Source organism: Chionomys nivalis, chromosome X, assembly GCF_950005125.1.
Source record: "Chionomys nivalis chromosome X, mChiNiv1.1, whole genome shotgun sequence".
Taxonomy (NCBI): Eukaryota; Metazoa; Chordata; class Mammalia; order Rodentia; family Cricetidae; genus Chionomys; species Chionomys nivalis.
This window is the reverse complement of record NC_080112.1, coordinates 4,075,109-4,094,812: the sequence shown is the minus strand read 5'-3', so window position 1 is coordinate 4,094,812 and position 19,704 is coordinate 4,075,109. Positions and strand designations below refer to the sequence as shown.

Here is a 19,704-nt window from a genome sequence, read left to right as displayed (position 1 = left end):
ACAGTCGTCATGCCCACACACAAAGAATCCCAGAAGCCAGATTAATTTCCTGAGAATTTCAGGTCCAGGGGCCACCAAAAGCAGAAGCCCATGCCAAGGACATTTAGAGACCAAAGGAAATGGCCCTAAGCTTCCCAGAAATAAAAAGAAAAAAAATCCGAGAAAGGCAAGGAAAGGGAGAAAGTATGGCTGAGTCACGCACCCTCCCTTGAAGTAAACCTTGCCAGCCCGAAACTGGAGACATTCTACTTGACATAGTGATGCTGTGGTACTAAGACCAACAAATCTGGTCCTTCTGTTCTCCCTCAACAGCATCCTCAGAGGCTCCACGCCATGGAGTAAAAATAGCCTAAGAGCCTCCGTAACTATGTGATTCAGCCACAGGTGCCATATTTGTGGCTACAGCCTACAACAAAAGCAATCTGGCCTCTACAATTCTAACTCATAGAAAGTCAAAATCCCTCGATGAGAGCTCTTTCATTACTACTCCTCAAACAACTCATGAGTTCATACATTTTTAAATGATCTGACTTGAAGAGGAGCAGAGGGCATCCGAGTGGTGACATATCAAGAAATCAAGAGCAGAAAGGGTACCTCCAGAATCACAAAAGACCTGGAGATGTCCACTGACATGTCAAAGAGACTCTAGGACACTACACTATTCTGATTGTCAGTACAGGGGCTATGACCCTGGGCCTCTAAAGGCCCCACATCCCCTAGGAGAGATCTGAGGTCATAAGGATCTCTCATTTCTGGCCCCATGTGCTCTTCCAGACCAGGACAACCTTCAGCTTGGCCTGATTTTGCCTCTAAGAATGTACAAGATGTGCCTGCTAGGATGCCTGCTGCTATTGAGAAGGTGGGGGAAAGGATAAAAACCTGCCTGGCCCCCTTTTCCTGCTTGGATGCATACTTACGCTGAATGCTAAAGCAAAACTTCTTCTGCTGGTAGGAGATATAGCTAGATACAGCTCCAATCAGGGCCATGGCCAGGGCACTGGCCACACCTGCAATGGTGGCAGTTTCTGTCGACATGCCTGGACATGGAAGAAGGGAGAGAACTGAGTAGACAAGACTCCAACTCCAAGTGCCAACAGTTCATTCAGGATTCTGCTGCTCTGAGAGCCCCCAGTTATGCTGACTCAGATGTCCATAATTTTCAAGTGCAAGCAGAAGAGCTATGCCACAGATACCCACGGCATAGCAATGACATGGTGCCCCTTGGATTTACCAAGTGTTTCTGGTCTTCCATAAAGACTTTCATCTTGAGAAACATGAGAGGCAGATTGTAGTCCTCTCTTACAGAGACACACCCAATTATCTGTGTCTCATTAGGTTTTCCATTGGGCCACCTATCCCAGGGCCTAGCCTCTTCATGTTACGCCCACTGAGTGGGTGCTCTTCTCTGCTATTTGCCTCCTGATTCTATTGGTAACTGGTGATTTAGATGTGGACTATACCTCCAAAGGTTCATGAGGTGAAGGCTTCCTTTATGCAGAATGAGGAGCAGTACTAGCTTTGAAAAGTAACTGGATCATGAGGTTCCACCCTCAATAAGGGATGGAGTTGCAGTGGAATGGATTTCAGAGCTTTGTTGTAACAGCCAGCTATGTATTGCTAAGAACCCATGAGGTGGGCTGAGTAGCCTTCTCCACCATGGGTATTAGCCATGATAGTTCACTTGCCCACAGGTCCAAAGGCATCCGGGTCAAGAGACCATGCACTAGCACCTCGAAAGCCATGAGTAGCATATGCTTTATCTTCTTTTATTTCTCATGGGGATGGAAAGCTGACTAATGGAAACATTTGGGGAAGGCCAAGAAAGAGAAACTCTAAGACCAGAGTGGGCCAGTCTTATTTTTCCTTGTGGTTCCAACAGAAACCTTGGGCCACAGATACCCACCAGATCCGGGGTCATCAGTGCTGCCATAACCGCCACCACCTGGGGAAAGGACAAAGGCATTTAGTATCTGCTATAACCCCCAAGGCCCCAAGATGAGTAGGTTCAGGCCTCCAGAAGGCCTAGTGAAATGATTGTTTCTATACAGTGAGCTCTTGTTACATACAATACTCTCTAGGCTCTGACTTCAAACTTAGTTCTTCATTATCCACTAGGGACAGTAGCATCTCCATCTTATAAGGGACAGAGCAAAGGCTTGCAGGCGGATAAATGATGACCAAAAAGCAATTAGACCTGAGTGCAAATTACAACACCATGTAGTATCTGCTGCACATCTAGACCAAAATAGTTGAAGCATAAACACATACAAAGACATAAGGCCACATATAATATTTTCATATCCAAAACGTTCTCAAATATTATAGAGATGCAGAACAGATTAACACTGATACTAATTTAGGTTGGGGAGAATGAGGGAAGGACATAGGAGAGAGTTCCTTGTGACAGAATGATTTCTCTAATTATGGTGATATATTATCATTACATGATAAAACTGTTAGGCTAACATATGCACACTTCCCCAGAGAGAGAACCCCCCCATTCCTGCTGAACAACTCCTTGACAAGCAACAGGTTGCCATGTCAACTTGTCTTGAGTTCATCCTAGGGCCTCATGCTCACTGACAGAAGATGATGTTCTCAGGAAATTGGTGGAAACTGGGGGAGGACTATTTTAGGAGAGACTCTTCTAGGATAGTAGACAAGCTCTTCTAGGAAGGTGGAAGCGACAAGCACTGACATTTCCCTCACCAGTCAAAGGGTCTCGGTTTCAAAGTGTTAAAACACTCCGCTGGAGTAAAGGAAGGTTATGAGGTGAGCAGGTGGGATGTGGGAACTCTGTACCTTTCACTCGGTTTGCTATGAGCTTAAAACTACTGTAAAAACAAGTCTTGGGAGGGAAAATGAAGTTTGTTATGTTACTATGTGGAGCTGAATCTTCTAGTTAAAGGCATTTTATAAACATCTTTGATTGCCTATTTACTAAAAGAGGGGTTTAAGAGAACCAGATGCTCTTAGAGAGAACCTGAGTCAATTTTCAGCATCCACAAGGTGGCTTAAAACCATGGATAACTCGGGTTCCAGGGGATCTAGCACTCTCTTCTGGCCTCCTTATGCACCAGGCATGCAACAGCACATAGACACAAAGGCAGACAAAACACCCAAACACATAAAACATTAAATAGTTAAATAAAACTATGAAAACAGCACCAGCATTATTGTTCTGTTCTGTTTTTGAGGCAGGGTATATAGCTCAGGCCAACCCGAAACTCCAGATCTTCCTGCCTCACCCTGGAGCCTTCCTAATGCTGCGACCCTTTATTACAGTTCCTCATGTTGTGGGGACCCCAACCATAACATTATTTTTGTTGCTGCTTCATAACTGTAATTTTTCTACTGTCATGAATTTTAGTGTAAATATCTAATATGCAAGATATATGATATGCAACCCCAGGGGGGTCATGAGCCAAAGGCTGAAAGCTAGTGCTCTAGAGTGACAGATTTGCAGGCACGCATCATCACCCCACATGCAGCTGAGCACCAACATGACAGCATCACTGGTGCAGGAGAAAGCAGAGAGGCTAGAGGACAGATCCACGAGCACTGAGATTCCAGCAATCAGAGGCCAAGGGTGCTGGCCTGTCAGTCCCCTCTGCTGTCCTACAAGTGCTCACTGCCAAGGGTAAAAGTTAAGCATCCACACAGGCGCCCTTTGTGAATGTGTTCATGTCACTAGCTTCCTGGAGTTTGGACTTAGTAATTCGACTTTTTCTTCCTTTCATCTCAAGACAGAGTATGGAGCACAAGCCTAGCCAAATCGCTGAACTTCTGGCTCAGTGAAGAGACCCTTTCTCAAAAACTAGGGTAGAAAGTGATTAAGAAAGACATTCAACATTGACATCTAGCTTCCATGTTATGTGCAAAATATGCACACAGACACACACAGACAGACTGACACACACACACATTGAGTGGCTTAATGCCAGTTGAATCTGTCACTTGCCCTAATACTATCTTTAACACACTGCATTTTGTAGAGCAGCTTGGGTCAGCCTTTGCTCGGAGAAAATGGGTGGAGCTCAGAGACCAAAGAGGGAGGGAGGGTGTGTGTGTGTGTGTGTCTCAGTTTAAATCCTTCTGTCATATGAACCCAAACCAAAGTGAGCCACCTTGGCCTATCACTGGAATTGCTCAGGCCAAAGTCATGGTCTTCATCCCTCTTTGGTCTCTGAGGTCCACTCATTTTCTCGGAGCATAGGCTGACCCTAGCTGCTCTCTACAAAATGTAGTGTATAAAGATAATATAAGGGCAAGCGACAAATCCAACTGGCATTAAACAACTCAATATAGTCCATGAAAATAAATTTCTAACAGAAATCAAATGGATAAAATTATAAGACCACAAAACATTTTAGGACATCATTTATACCATCTTAGGAACAAAGGGGATCATTTAAACATGATCATAAAGTCCAAAATGCAAAATAGAAAAGATTCTATGAAAAGTAAGAGCTCCAGTAGTAAACATATAAGCAAAATTGAGCAAGTGAATGAGAGCAGACGAGAGAGTCAGAGAAAGAGAGGCAGAGACACTTGTGCCTCAAAAGCATTATAAATAAGAGCAATGAACTGCTTGTGGTAGCACACACTTAAAGTCCTGCACAAGGAGGCTAATACAGAAGGATTATGTGCTCAAGGGCAGCTTGGGCTATAGGATGCCTCAGTCTCAGAGACCAAACAAAAGAGTGAGATGGGGAGAAAAGGGAGAGAGAAACCTGGGGTACCTATGAAGGGAAATCACATGCCTGTAATCTCTACACTTAGCAGACTGAAGTAGAGGAACTGGGAGCAGAGGCCCTTCTCAAAACAAAAAACAAATATACAAACAAAAAAGTCAAATAATAACTCCCCCAGTACTGACAAATACGTATCAGAGAAGGAAACTTAATTAGCAGAAAAATGCAAATGAATCTCAGCATGCCATAACATCCCCACACTTTAGGAGGGGAGGAAATGAAAAGACGGATGTGGAGAAACTCGAAGCCTCATACATTGCCAGTAAGGGTAAGAAATTGCCCAGCTTCCGTGGAAACACTTAGCAGCTCCTGGAAACATGAAAGAAAGTTATGGCATGCACTAACAATATCACTTCCACGGTTTGAATATGTTCCCTAGAATTCCTGCTGCCAGAAGCTTGATCTTTAGGGTCATATGTTAATGGTATTTGAAAGGAAAGCCTTTGGGAAATAATTACGATTAAACGAGGTCATGAGGGTGGAGCTCTCAGGTTGACCTCTGGGGCTTTATCAAAAAAGGATGAGAGACACAAGGCAGCATGTTTGCTCTGTCTTCCAGGCGATCCTTCTCATCATGTCTGGACCCAGCACAGAGGCCCCAGCAGATGCTGAGCATAATGCCCAGGCATCCTTGAGACAGTTGAAAATTGTGCCCATGTCAAAACTTCTCTGTACTTGTGTACAGATGTTCACAGCAACATACTTCGTTCATTATGACCTTTGGTACAGTGGTCCATCAACTGTCAAGTAACTAAATAAAATGTTTGGTAATATATGAAAAAGGGCTCTATAATATAAAATAATTGTTACAAAACAATGAGAAAAAATGGGAGCAGGAGATCACAAAATATATTGAGTTTCTAATAACACACAGATTCAAGGAAATGAAAAATATGACTAGGACAAATGCTTTGTTCTGATTGAATTCACAAAGATTGAGTGCAGACCCATGAGACAAAACACAAGGGCAGGCTCTCTTTGTAAAAACCCAATCGCCCTTTTGCTTCCCTGCCATGTTAGGGTACGACATGAGATTAAGCAGATAGCCACCACTCTTGGCCTTCTAGCTCCCAGAACTGTGAGGTAAACAAACTTCTTTCCTTTTTTAATTACTCTGCCTTGGGCATTCTATTAGAGCAAAAGAGAATGGAGTAAGATGCTGCGAAAAAGCTCTGCTGTGCACAGAGAAGTCTCAGATACAAAGACAACAATGCACAGATGGATGTCAGCCTTGAATCCTACAGAGCCACTTACCAGGAGAGACAGGGACACAAGGCACGTGCTTGCCCCTCTCTGACGGCAGCCCAGCTCGTGGCTCACACTGAGTGCCTGACGCATTCGGTTGTCAAGGACACACAGAACCGTGGAACAGTAGAGTGATTATGTCTACAACTGCTGGGGAGGTATTCAAGTGTTTAAGGACATTGTGAGTGTCCCAGACTTCCAACAAGACACAGCTAGAGCTTTTAGATATTTTTTAATGTGCTTTTATTGTCTCAAAAAGAGAAGTATAATGTTTTAAATCAATGAATAACGCTGTGAATGGTGGTGCCTCTAGCATCTAGAAGGCTAACGCAGGAAACTCATGACGTCCAGGCAAGCTGGGGCTACAAAATAAGACCCTGCCAGGAAAAAAAAAGAATAAACAAAAAAAGGGAAAGACATTGCTGCAAATGACTTCCAGTCAACAAATAAAATCGAATGGAAAAACCATGTCAAAACATACTGACTGCCTGGGCTAACCACCAGGGAAGGTACCCTCACTGCCGCAGAAACTCCCCCAGTCATCCATTCCCTGGCATTCTCTTGCCCCGATCTGATAAGGGTCAGTAAAACACCCAGTTCACATATTAAGGGGAGTTCCTCAGAATCCCCCTCCGTTCATGCCACACTCCCCGTGTGTGGTGGGCCCGGAAGTGTCTGCCCCATCTCTACACTGTAGAGCAGTAGACACTCTAGCCTATTTCCTCAGGTTACAGCTGGAAAGATTGCGGAAACAAATCCAAAGAGACCTTTCTGGAACCTCTTCCATCCATGCTAGAAAAAGAAGGAGGCTGTTGGCAAACAAGGGCAACAATCTGAGTTCAGGAAGGGCAAGAAAGAAGTAGAGGGTTTACAAGCAACTCACTTTAATAGATGCAAGAGGACCCCGTAACAAACACATTTTGAGCCAGACACAGACTGCCATAATGCTATCTTGAGGAAACCACACAAGAGATAATATATTCCTTCAGAAATCCCCTCTAGAACGACAACTGAGGCTATGTCTTGAAGACTCAAGTCTGGGAAGTGCACTAATTGAGTTTATAATTTATGTAAATGTGATGCTTTCCCTTCACCCCCCTTCGGGAGCTTGTTTTGGTGTAAGGGACGGTGTCTGTGAATCTCATCCATGTCCCTGACACCTATGATGACAGAGGCAATAACTGAAGCCAACAATTGATTATTCTTTACAAGACAAGCTCCAATAGGAGCCTAATTAAAGAATTTCCTAACACTTCTTCCTTGCTAAAAGAAGTACTTTTAATGAAGAAAAGCCCCTGGCATGTCACTCAGACTTTCAATCCTGTGCAAGCTAACACGCAACCGCTGCTCTCATCTCCCCATCTGGAAATACCAATTGTCACCCAGGAGTAATTGGCTCATTTGCTGGGTTTGCCCTTTAAATGCTCCATGTTCTCCTGACACCTGGAAGTTTCATTTAGAGGTTTTGAGGGCTTTTTCCTAGAGATGACACCATCTGGAAAGGCGTTGCTGGGGACAAATGTGACTACAGTACACTTTAAGCAAAAGGGAACACTGTTCCCCTAAGAAAGGCATGGTGCTTGCAAGAAAGAAGCAAATGTTACTACTTCAGCCAGGACGTGGGGAGGGACCCTTAAAGTGTTTGACCCAGATACACTCACAACTTGCAGCCTTCGGACACTGCCACGATTTCTCATCACAGCAGGGACTAATAAGGAAAGGGTTTCAAACACCACACCTAACATCTTATCACAGCTGACAGTAGTCAAGAGGTCGCAGCTGTCACGTTCCACACCTACAGGTTCCAACATCAACACACCACAAGTCTGCTCACACCTCACACCCCACGCTTAAGACACAATTTGACTTATGCAATGATGAAAGCTTCCAATCATCACTACCTGGGGGAACTGCAAACATGTGACTTTGGAAAGGACGTGACTATTCGGGGGCAGCATGAAGAAGAGGATTTATTATGTCTCCCCAGCTGTGGTGATGGCTACTGAGATCTACACGTGTGATAAAATTTTACACACACACACATACACACAAGCCAGTGCATGTAAGATGAGATCTGACAAAATCCCCAGAAGGTGAGTGGGTGACTTTATTGTACAGATGTTAGCTGCCTATTGTAAATAATCTATGACTGTGGACCTGCAGTAAAGATCCTTGGGAGAAACTGGGTAAGGAGAATACAGGAGCCTTCTGGAACCATTTGAAAACTTTTACCAGTCCTAAACGATTTTTAATGCAAAGGTACTACTAAATGGTCTGATTTGCTAGGTGCTTCTTTAAAATAATTCTCATGTGACGTTTGCACCTTCCCACTGCACAGAAAACTGGATCTCCAAGTAGGGCAGGCTGTCTTGTTAATGCCATGACGCCTCTGACTGTCCTACCACAGGCTTTTGGTGTTGTCTCATAAATATCCTTCTGTCATGCTGGGGACACTACCTCAGGCAGCGCCTTGGCTTAAAAATCCAGAAAGAAAAAGGCAGCTTCTCCAGGATGGCTTACAAATGGGCCCCCAATCCCAAGAGTGACAAGCCACCCCAAGTAACAAGTGGAAATGTCTAAGGCTTATTTTCCAGAGGCTGGGTAAGAATGGCAGGCTTTACTTGGTCAGTATTTGAATGAGAATTAGGTGTGTAAGGTTGGATGAAGAAATCTTCCTACCTTTATTCTTATCAGGTTTGTATCCTCCACCTCCCAGTATGTCCTCAAGATCCCTGTCTGAAAAACCTAGAAAAAAAGACATTTCAGTGACAAAACTATTTCAGAATCAAGAAATCGGATTAATAAATGTTGCCAATGACACTTGGATGTTCTTCGTGGTACTGGAAGTATGGCTCAGTGATACAGCACATATAAGGCCCTGAGAACCATGCCTGGTGCCAAAACTAAAGAGAGATGGGGGAGAAGAAGGAAGAGAAGGAAGATGAGAGAGAAGAAAGAGAATAGATATGATAGGCTAAGTTCCAGGAGGCCCTAAGATTGCCACTGCCAATGTAACCTCCAGTCACCTCGAGTATTGGTGTGACCACAAGGAAAATGAACATAATCCTAGTGATTAAGTTGCATCATATGCCAAAGATGAGATTTTTGTCAAAGTAATTAAGAGCCTGACTTAACAAAGGGATCTCTTTCCAAGCTTGTTTTGGGCTTCCCTGAGCTCAGAAACGGGAAGCTGAAATCTGTTCTCTTTCTCCTACTGATCTTAAAGGGGCCACTATCTCTATGGCTGAAGGGAAATACACTCCATCAACAAACTACATGACCTTGTTATGAAGAGAACCTTAGCCCAGATGAGATCCCATCCCAGTACCTGGACTGCAGCTATCTGAGACTCTACATAGGAAACTAAGCTTCTTAACCCAACAAAGGAAATCATAACTAATTTCTTTTTTAAAAAAAAAGTCTAACTTTCTCATGATTTGTGACACAATCATAGCTATCTAACACAAGAAGCAGAATTGTTGTTTATAGTCAACTATTAAGTGCACGTCTTCCTGAATGTCCTATCGCTGAAATACAAAGCGTGCTTAAAGCCTTTCTGCTGTATTCTAAAGTACTAGAGGCGATTCACAAAAGTCACTTGTATGATTGTTCTAATTGTTTTTATCTGCTTTGTGTCATAAGAGACCACTCTTGTTGCACAATGAATGCTGTACCAACTTGATTATTTGGGAAGCATTTCTTAAAACTGAATGAAATGAGTTTATCAGTTCAGGCCAGACACTGATGGTACTTGTCAATGGGATTCTAAGTGAGGCCCTTATCAGCTACTGCGAGTCTAATAGCATCCCACGACATGAAGACTCTCCAGTGACATGGGTGGTATTAGTAGTAGATGTGGCTTTTGGGTTTTCATAATGAAGTGTGGCATTACACTGAAGCTTGAGAAACCTCAAGACAAGGTTTTCCAAACTAACCTGCAATGTTTCAAAACAACAAATGGGCACAAGTCCATTGAATGGGTGCTGCAGTTCAAATGGGAAATGACCATATAGGCTCATGTGTTGGGACACTTGAGCCCCACCTTTTGGAAATATGTCACTGGGAAGTGACCTTTGAGTTTCACTAGCCCACTTCCTGTCTCTTTCTCTGTGCATGTTGAGTGTGGATCCAACATGACCAGTTGAGTCTTGTTGGGACCCAATCAATTCTGAAACCATAAGCCAGCCGAATGAATGAATGAACTCCTCTGTTTGCTGTCAGGTATTTGGTCAGGGCAGCTAGAAAATTGACTAAAGGGTGACTGGGTGGGGAAGAGTTACTAAAACACTTTTATTTGTTGTTCTTTTACATATTTGTTTTAAAATCCCTTTAAATTTAGTTGTATTTATTATTTGTGTGTCTATATGTGTGTGCATGCACACCTAAACGTGCATGCACAGGCATGCATGTGCCACAGGACACATGTGCAGATCAGAAGACAGCTTTCAAGGTACATATCTGAATATGAGAATCCAGGTATCTCCTAGAAAGATAAGCATTCTAGAAATTTCTAAGAAATGTAAACTAATGCCACTCTTCTCACTAAACTGCTTTTCATCATGCCATGCATAGTAATTTCTCATAAACTGTGCTATTTATGTTAATATGTGTGGCTTTAGTGTTAATCATTTTAGACCGATAATACTGTTCTTTTAAGTTTTAAATATACGGATGATAAACACTGAGGGATATGACCCATATAGACAAAGTTATTGAGATTCCCCATAATTTGGGAAATCCATAAATCAAAAAGTTTCAGCATGACTAATGTAGGGTTCTGCAACTTGCAGTGGCCTGATCTACAGTTCTCTAGATGGCAATGAATGCTATTACAGACAACAAAGCAGACCCTCCCGGGAACTGTGGAATTGGTCCGTAAATTCAAGCAGCTAGGTCTTACCTCCTCCTTCTCCTACACTTGGTTTTTTGCGGTCATCAAGATCATTTTGATCATCCAAGGCATCAGCCAAGTTAAAACCATCTGGTTCTGGGGACCACAAAACAAAACAAGCAAACAAAACAATCACACATTGTCCTGGTGAGTTTTTCTGTCAACTGGATACAAGCTAGAGTCATCTGAGAGGAGAAACCCCTTTTAGGAAATTGTCTCCATAAGATCAAGGTGTAGGCAAGCCTGTAGGGCATTTTCTTAATTAGTGATTGGTGAGGGAGGGCCCAGCCCATTGTGGGTGGTACCATCCCTGGGCTGGTGGTTCTCGGTTCTATAGGAAAGCAAGCTGAACAAGCCATGGGGAGAAAGTCAGTAAGCAGCTCCTCTCCATGGCCTCTGCATCAGCTTCTGCCTCCAGGATTGAGTTCCTGTCCTGACTTCCTTCAGTGATGAACAGTGATGTGGAAGTGTAAGCAAAATAAACCCTTTCCTCCCCAACTTGGTTTTGGTCATGGTGTCCCATCACAGCAATAGAAACCCTGACTAAAACAAGTAGATGATGAGAAAATCCTTCCTTACTTCTCTCCTCAGAGAGCTTGTCTTACCCATGGGATTTGATGGTGCTCTAGTTGTTCCTGGCCTTCTAGTTGTGGTAGTGGTGACATGGTCCCATCTCTCTGAAAACGGGAGGGAAGACAGCAAGAGTCATACATTTAATAACAAAATGTATACTCACATCATAGTTTTAAGAAGTCACACCATGAAAATAGTGTATTCTTGTCTCAGGGCTTGAAGCCCTGTATGACCTCATAATCACTTGGGAAAAGCTGCGAAAGAGATAGAAAAGGTTTTACGTGAGATTCTGACCACTCTTCTTCATAGGACGGGGACTGAGAGAAGAATGCAGCTCCACATCTCACTCCTTTACGAGCACAGGCTAGAACATGATCCCAGATATCCTGAGCACATGGGTTAGGGAGTTCTAGAGCGTAAGCATGAACCCCAAGAGTTTCAACCATGGTTTCCTCCACTATTAATCAGAAACTGAACTACAGAAAATGCCTGGAGATGAGTGAACTGGCACTTTCTACGATGTACAAACTGAAAGAGGTTAAGATACAGACACAGATACACATAGCAGATTCTTTTAGAAATATGGCTTCCTTTTACAGCAGTTACATGGCACTCACGAAGATTTAAATAGTTTCTTGAAGCGCAATTAATTAAAACTCCGAGAGAGAAATTGGGGTTCAACCTGAAGGTTAGAAAAGCAAAACAGGCCAAGCAATGGTGGCGCACGCCTTTAATCCCAGCACTTGGGAGGCAGAGGCAGGTGGATCTCTGTGAGTTCGAGGCCAGCCTGGTCTACAAGAGCTAGTTCCAGGACATGAACCAACCAAAAGCTACAGTAAAACCCTGTCTTGAAAAACCAAGGAAAAAAAAGAAAGAAAAGAAAAATAGCCAGCCACAGGCTCTTACCTCTACCTCAGTACAAAAATGGTGATCCTGCCCCCAGGAATCTCAGAATGAGACTGTGGCTGAGAGCTGTTTCCTCCTACCTTATATTCCTCTCTAGGGCTGCGATTAAAGGTGTGCACCACTGGGATTAAAGGCATGCACTGCCCGGTTTCTATGACAAACTAGTGTGATTACTGGGATTAAAGGTGTGTGTTACCACTGCCTTGTCTGTAAGGTTGACCAGTGGGGCTGTTTTACTCTCTGATCTTCAGGCAAGCTTTATTTATTAAAATACAATTGAAATGCCACTACAGTTTCTTCTATTAAACTTTAGAATTTTCCATGATTATTTCTCTAACTGAAGACATTCAAAGGGAAAGGTAATGACACTGCTACAGCCAATACACAGAAATAAACAGCATAACCATAGAAGCAAAGGAGCGAAACTGCCCGTCATGTTATACCATATATAAAAATCAGTCGCAAATAGATCAGAGATCTAAAGATAAAAGCTATTTTCAAACAGTTTGGTAAACATTTGTGACACTATATTTGGTGATATTTAGTGGAGAGGAAAGCATAAGCGTCAAAAGAAATAATGGACATGAGCTCAAGAGATGGCTCCATGGTTAAGAGCACTAATGACTTTGATCCAGGTTCAATTCCCAGCACCCAAATGTCTGCTCACAGTTGTCTGTAACTCCAGTCCATGGAATCTCACACCTTCTTCTGTCCTCCTTAGGCACAAGACATTCACAAGATGCACAGAAGAAAACAAACAAATAAAAAAGAGGAGGTAAGAGAGAGGTGGGAAATCAAAACAAAGTACAGTGATATATATATATATATATATATCATATATATATTCATATATATATATGAATGAGATGTCACAATAAATGACAGGCAAGACAGACAGCTTGGGGTTTCAATAATTGTTTAGACCATGGAAATGTGAGACTTCAGCTATATAAGAGCTGAAAATAAATCAATGCACCACCTAGAGAGGAAACATCATATAGGCATATCACTGACATGAAAAGATCTAGAACATTTTACAAAAAAGGCCTTCTGCACCAATTTAGGAATAAAGGAGAAGTCCCTGGGTTTTTCAGACTGACTTGTCTTCCTGTAAGATCAGGAGCAAAGCAAGCTCACTGTCACACAGCGCTACAAGTTCTACAACTAAAAGCAGAGAAAACATGCAGATTGTAAAAGAAGGAATCAGTCTGTCCATATTTGCAGATGACTGGATCATCTTCACAGAAAACCACAAAGAATGTAAACAGGGGAACTAGTGAGAGAACTCAGCAGCATCTTGGGAATGGAATCACTGGCAGTAACATGTAATAGCAATGAACATATGGAATCCAAAATCCATCATTCATAAAGTAAAAGAAAACAAAATAATGAAATATATACCTTTAAAACAGCGTGGAAACTACTATATTCAGATAAAGTAAGCCTGTAGGTAGAAAGTTATAAATAAAGAGAATCTAAACAGAGATACATACTGATTTCATGGAATGGAGAACTCAACAGAGTGAAATGTCAGCTCCCACATTGATCTCTCTCTCTCTCTCTCTCTCTCTCTCTCTCTCTCTCTCTCTCTCTCACACACACACACACACACACACGCACGCACGCATGCACATTCAGTGCAAGCCTATAAAAGTCCTACTGATTTATTTTTCTAGAAATAGTCAAATTTGATGTAAAATTTTTCTGGAAAGGCAGAAACCTTAGGTTAGCTTTTCAAAACCTTGAAAAGGATAAAGTGGGATGAATCACTCTACTTAGTATTAAGGCTCATTTTATAGTTACAGTTGTCAAGATGTGGCAGATAGATACACAGGGCAACAGAGTAGAATGAAGAGCTCAAAAGACCTCAGATCTGCTTTGGTTTTTTTTATACATATGCAAAGCAACTCAACAGAGGAAAGAATCTTTTCAGCAAAAGGTGTTGGAATAATTAGACTTCCAAAATAAAAAGCAATGGGTTTCATTTTATATAAAATTAAATGCTAATGGATGGATTACATTTGCTTAAATATAAAATCACAAAAAGTTCAGAGGGAAGTATTTCAGAATTGAATGCTTGGTAAAGAGTTCACACGTTTGACAACAGAACCGTGACCCTTAAGAGAAAAAAACTGTTAAAAAGCTGGAAAGTCCCGGTAAAATGGTACACGCCCAGCACTCAGGAAGCTTGCATTAGAGACTGGCCAGGATTACTTACTAAGAGAGTAAGACCCAGTCTAAAAGAGGGAAGACAAGGAAGAAGAGGCACAGAAGGAGCAGGAGAATATGGAGAAAGCAAGAAGGACAACGGATTATAGAAAAGAAAAGCCATAGAAAGCTTTAATGGAGCTCAAGTTCGGTGAGCTGGAGGTGCAGTTCAGAGGTAAGCATACATTTATTTACAATGATGTCTTAGATTTGTTCCACAAAACAAAAGGAGACAAAGAAATGGGTAGAAGAAGGGAAGGAAAGCTGGAGTTGGCTTTTTAAAAAAAGTAAACAAAATTTAAAAATCTTTTTCTTTTTTTTAATTAATTAATTTAATTATTAAAGATTTCTGCCTCTTCCCCGCCACCACCTCCCATTCCCTCCCCCTCCCCCAATCAAGTCTTCCTTCCTCCTCAGCCCAAAGAGTAAGCAGGTTTCTCTGCCCTGTGGGAGGTCCAAGGACCACCCACCTCCATCCAGGTCTATTAAGGTGAGCATCCAAACTACCTGGGCTCCCACAAAGCCATTACATGCAATAGGATCAAGAACCCATTGCCATTGTTCTTCAGTTCTCAGTAGTCCTCATTGTCCATTATGTTCAGCGAGACCGGTTTTGTCCCATGCTTTTTCATTCCCCGGCCAGCTGGCCTTGGTGAGTTCCCGATAGATCATCCCCATTATCATTCAAAATTATAAATAAGAGAGGAGATGTTGCAACTACTACTAAATAAATACAATGGACAATATATTCCAACAAATTGAACAGAGTTCTGGAAGCACACAAACACTTAAGACTTGATTATGAAAACTAAAAATATAAACAGATGAATAATCATTTAAAATTTGAATAATCAAAGACCTCCCAACAAAGAAATATCTGGGAAACAGATGGCTATAAATATGAATTCTTTGAAGAACTCAAAGAAAAATTAAAGCTAATCCTTCTCAAATTCTTGCAGATTTGAAGAGGAGGGAATAATTCCAAATTTACTTCATGAGACCAACATGACCCTCATGCCAAAGCCAGACAAGAATGCCACAAACAAGCAAAATTGCATGAACAGAGACAAAAACCATCAGGAAAGCATTAGCAGAATTAACTGAATTGAATTAACTGAATTCAACAGCACACTTAGAAGATTACACACCATGATCAAAACTGGATTTATGCCTGGGATACAAGGATTGTTCAGCAGAACTTACATCAATAAACATTAAAGTATGAAGCATAGAAATCATGTAATCATCTCAGTAGGCACAAAAGAGACTTTGATAAAACTGAACAGCTTTTTGATGAAAATTCTCAACATATTAGCTATAGAAGTTATGGGGTGGTTAATCTCAGTTGTTAACTTGAGGAGCTATAGAACAATCCTGGAGGCAGGCCTCTACCTATGTGGTAAGGGATTGTCTTGACTAGGCTAATTGTCTTGAAAAGATTCACCCACAGTGGATGGCACCTTCTGGACTGTACAAAAAGCATGAAGTGACCTCAGCACAAGCTGTCATCTCTCTCTATCTCTCTCTGCTTCTTGACTATGGATGCAATGTGACAAACTCATGCTGCTGATGTTGTGTCTTCTCCACCATGATAGGCTGTACTCTCTCAAACTGAACAAAACCAACCCTCCCTTAAGCTGCTTTTCTCATTTTCTCACAACACCTAGAAAAGTAACTATGGCAAAAGTAGTGTCATTGAATCAAATGAAGGCCACATAGGATAAGGGAACAGGTATCATCACAGTGAAGGGTCAAACACTGAAAGCTTTTCTTCTAACATGAGGAACAAGACAAAGATTGCCCACTCTACCAGTTCTATTCAACAGAGTACCAGCTGTACCAGCAAGAACAAGAAAAGACATCCAAATGTGAAGGATGCTCAACTGTGTGTGGAGGTGACAGGACTGTAAGCAAAGAAGATCCTAAAAAGCCAGTGTGGTGGGGCACACCTACAATCCCAACACTTGAGAGGCAGACTCAGGAGCATCAGGAGTTCATGGGCAGCCTGAACTATATAAGGAGTTTTAAAACCAGCCTGGGCTACAAACAAATACACAAAAACAGACAAACTGGAAAAAAGAAAACTCTAACATGTTCATGTTTTTAAAGATGGAAGAAGTAGCCATAAGCCAAAGAATGTAGGTGACAAAAAGTGAAGAAACAAATTCTCCCATACAGCCTCCAAAAGGAATGCAGTCCTGCTACGATGCTTACTGCAGCCTATCATATTCCTTCTGCATTTCCCCTCAGTGGTTATAAGATGCATGTCTGTTGTTTAAGCAACAAGGTGTGTGGTCATTCATCCCTACAAGAGCAGCAAAAGGAAGCTCACAGAACCTCAGATTTCAAATGATACCCTGGCACCAAGTGACATCTGGATTGCTACTTTGTAGGAGACACTGAGACCAGAATGTGGCTAAATAGGACCTATGATGCTTTATCCTGATGGTCAACTTCAGTGGATCAGGAAATACCTAGGAAATTAGTAAATCATACTTACATCATTACTTTTATGCCAAAACCTGACAAAGGAAATACAGACTTATATCTATTATAAATATGTATGCAAGATCCTCAATAAAACACAAGAACACTAAATAAAACACAAAAGGTCTAGCAGGTTTATAATCCCAGCCCTGGAGATGCTAAAACAGTAGATCCACAGTAGATCCCTGTGATTCTGAGGCCAAACTGGGTACCAGGCCAGACAGAGCTACACAGCAAGACCCTGTGTCAAAACACACTAAACAAACAAAAATTGGGTTTTTTCAGAGTTTCTAAAGCAACTCAAAAGAAAGGTAGCCTTATTCACAAAGGAGCAATTTTGAGCAATTTGATGTTCACAGTAAATAAAAAGACTTTTAAGGAAAAAAGATAGGAAAACCTATGGGGCCCAGGAATACAGAGTTTCTAGCTCTCAGACCTTGTAGAAGAAGCATAATCAATCAAACTTCAAACTGTTCACTCCAGAGAAGACTTTGTTAAAGTTTCTTTAACAAAGAACAAAAATGTAATATATAGAATAGACATATCTAAGAGTTAATGTCTAGAATATGTAAAGACTTCTTAAAACTCAACAGTAAGAAAGTCTAAAGTATGATAATATGCATTTTGGGGACAGGGTCCCACTATGTAACTCATCTGTCCTGGAACTCACTATGTACACCAGGCTAGTCTCAAACTCAGAGATCCACCTGCCTCTGCTTCCCAAGTGTTGGGATTAAAGGTGTGCACCACCACAGCCAGCATGTGCACGTCTTTAATGCTAAGTTTCAATTGATTAGTGAAGTCTTTTCCATTTTAAGTTCTTACATAATAAACATCAATAGATAAAATACACACAAAATCTCTTGAGATCCTCAATAACTAGGGAAGTATGAAGATCAAAATGCTTAAATGCCTCTGTCTGAGGGTTCTCCTGTGGTACACAGGGCTGTTAAAGTCAATAAGACAGATTCAGGGCTGGAGAGGTGATTCCATGGTTAAGAGTATTGATTTCTCTTCCAGGGGCCTGGATTTGATTCCCAGCAGCCACATGATGGCTCAAAACCATCTGTAACTGCTGTTCCAGAAGATTCAGTGACTTCTGGCCTCTACATGCACTGCATGCATGTAGTCCACAGACATGCATGCAAGCAAAAATACCTATGCACATGAAAAATAAATACCCCCAAATATAACCAGACCAATAAAATAAAAGTGAACAGAGCCAGCAGAGAGTGCTAGGGCTAGCCTGTAGTTCAGCCAGTAAGGACTCACCTCTTCCTCCTGTACCTGGTTTTCGGCGCCCATCATCTCCATCAGCTAATGCATCAGTCAAGTCAAAATTATTTCCTTCAGAGGGCCCCAAAACACAAAGGAAACAGCAATCTGATTAACAACTGGGCACAAGATGAAAGGACAAGCCAGACATAATTTATTTTTGAAATAGGCTCTTACTGCATCCTGGAACTCACCCAGTAGACCAGACTATCCTCCAACTCACAGAGATCCACCTTCCTCTGCCTCACCAGTGCTGGGATTAAAGGTAGTGTTAGTAGTCCCAGGTCAAAAACAAGTTGAAACAACAACCATGTTTCATTTTTTCATTTTAGATGATGAGTTAAGGTGAATTAAAAACTGGAATATGCATAAACAAACATTCCACTTAAAAGAAATACGCTGGACAAATAAGCATGTGGATCACAGGTAAAGCTCCAATACAATGGTTAGGATGTCAAATAGTGAAAACCCCCAAAGGGGTTGAGGAGGCTGCTTGTTCGTTTCCCAGCTACCCAGACTCCCAAAATAATCACACAGAAATCTGTATTAATTGCAATACTGCTTGGCTAATAGCTTAAGCGTATTTCTGGCTAACTCTTATATCTTAAATTAACCCATTTCTATTAATCTATGTATCAGCATGTGGCTGTGGTTACTGGCAAGGTCCTGGTGCATCTGTCTCCTGTGGGCAGCTACATGGCTTCTCTCTGATTTCGCCTACTCTCTCTATATATACCTCTTCCAGACTGGCTATATTCTGTTAAGCCATTTGTCGAAAGCAGCCTTTTTATTAACCAGTAGCAATAAAACATATTCACAGCAATACATAACCTTCTACACAAAGGTGGCTAAATTGTAGAAAAACTGGATCCCTCACAGAATGCTAGAGGGAATGGAGACTAATATAACCTTCCTTGAAGAATCAACCACTTCTTGTTTTTTTGTTTTTTTGTTTTTTTGTTTTTAAAGTATGAGAATACCACCTGGTCTAGCCATCACACTCTTGGGCATTATTCCTGGAGAAAGGAAAGCTTACATTTACAAATACAGCCACACAAGAAATTCCACAGCAACTTTACTCATAGTAGTATTCCCAAACTAGACACAACTCAGAACTCCTTCCACACAGAAAGCACTATGCCAACTTTGGTACCTCCAAACTATGAAAACTCTTCCCCAATAAAAATAAACTATTGATACACGCAACAAGTTGGATGCACCCCAACTGAATTAAGCTACACAAAAAAAGCCAACTCCCAAAGGTTGTCTACTTTTGCATCACATTTACATAACCTTCTTGAAATGACATTTCATAAATGGAAAACAGATTAGTGGCAGCTAGGAATTAAGGAAGAGGGGAAAGGA

At 41.7% G+C, this 19,704-nt stretch overlaps 1 protein-coding gene across 1 annotated transcript in view; it reads right to left on the bottom strand.

Moving 5' to 3' along the window:
* Positions 1–19,704, bottom strand: part of Cd99l2 (CD99 molecule like 2) — an 85,040-nt gene that overhangs the window by 7,576 nt on the left and 57,760 nt on the right. The window contains exons 4-9 of the mRNA XM_057760224.1: positions 18,337–18,411; positions 11,496–11,567; positions 10,900–10,986; positions 8,679–8,744; positions 1,904–1,942; positions 918–1,037 (exon numbers count right to left, since the gene is read on the bottom strand). Of these exons, the coding sequence (XP_057616207.1) occupies positions 918–1,037; positions 1,904–1,942; positions 8,679–8,744; positions 10,900–10,986; positions 11,496–11,567; positions 18,337–18,411 (459 nt within the window). The remainder of the gene's footprint in view (positions 1–917; positions 1,038–1,903; positions 1,943–8,678; positions 8,745–10,899; positions 10,987–11,495; positions 11,568–18,336; positions 18,412–19,704) is intronic.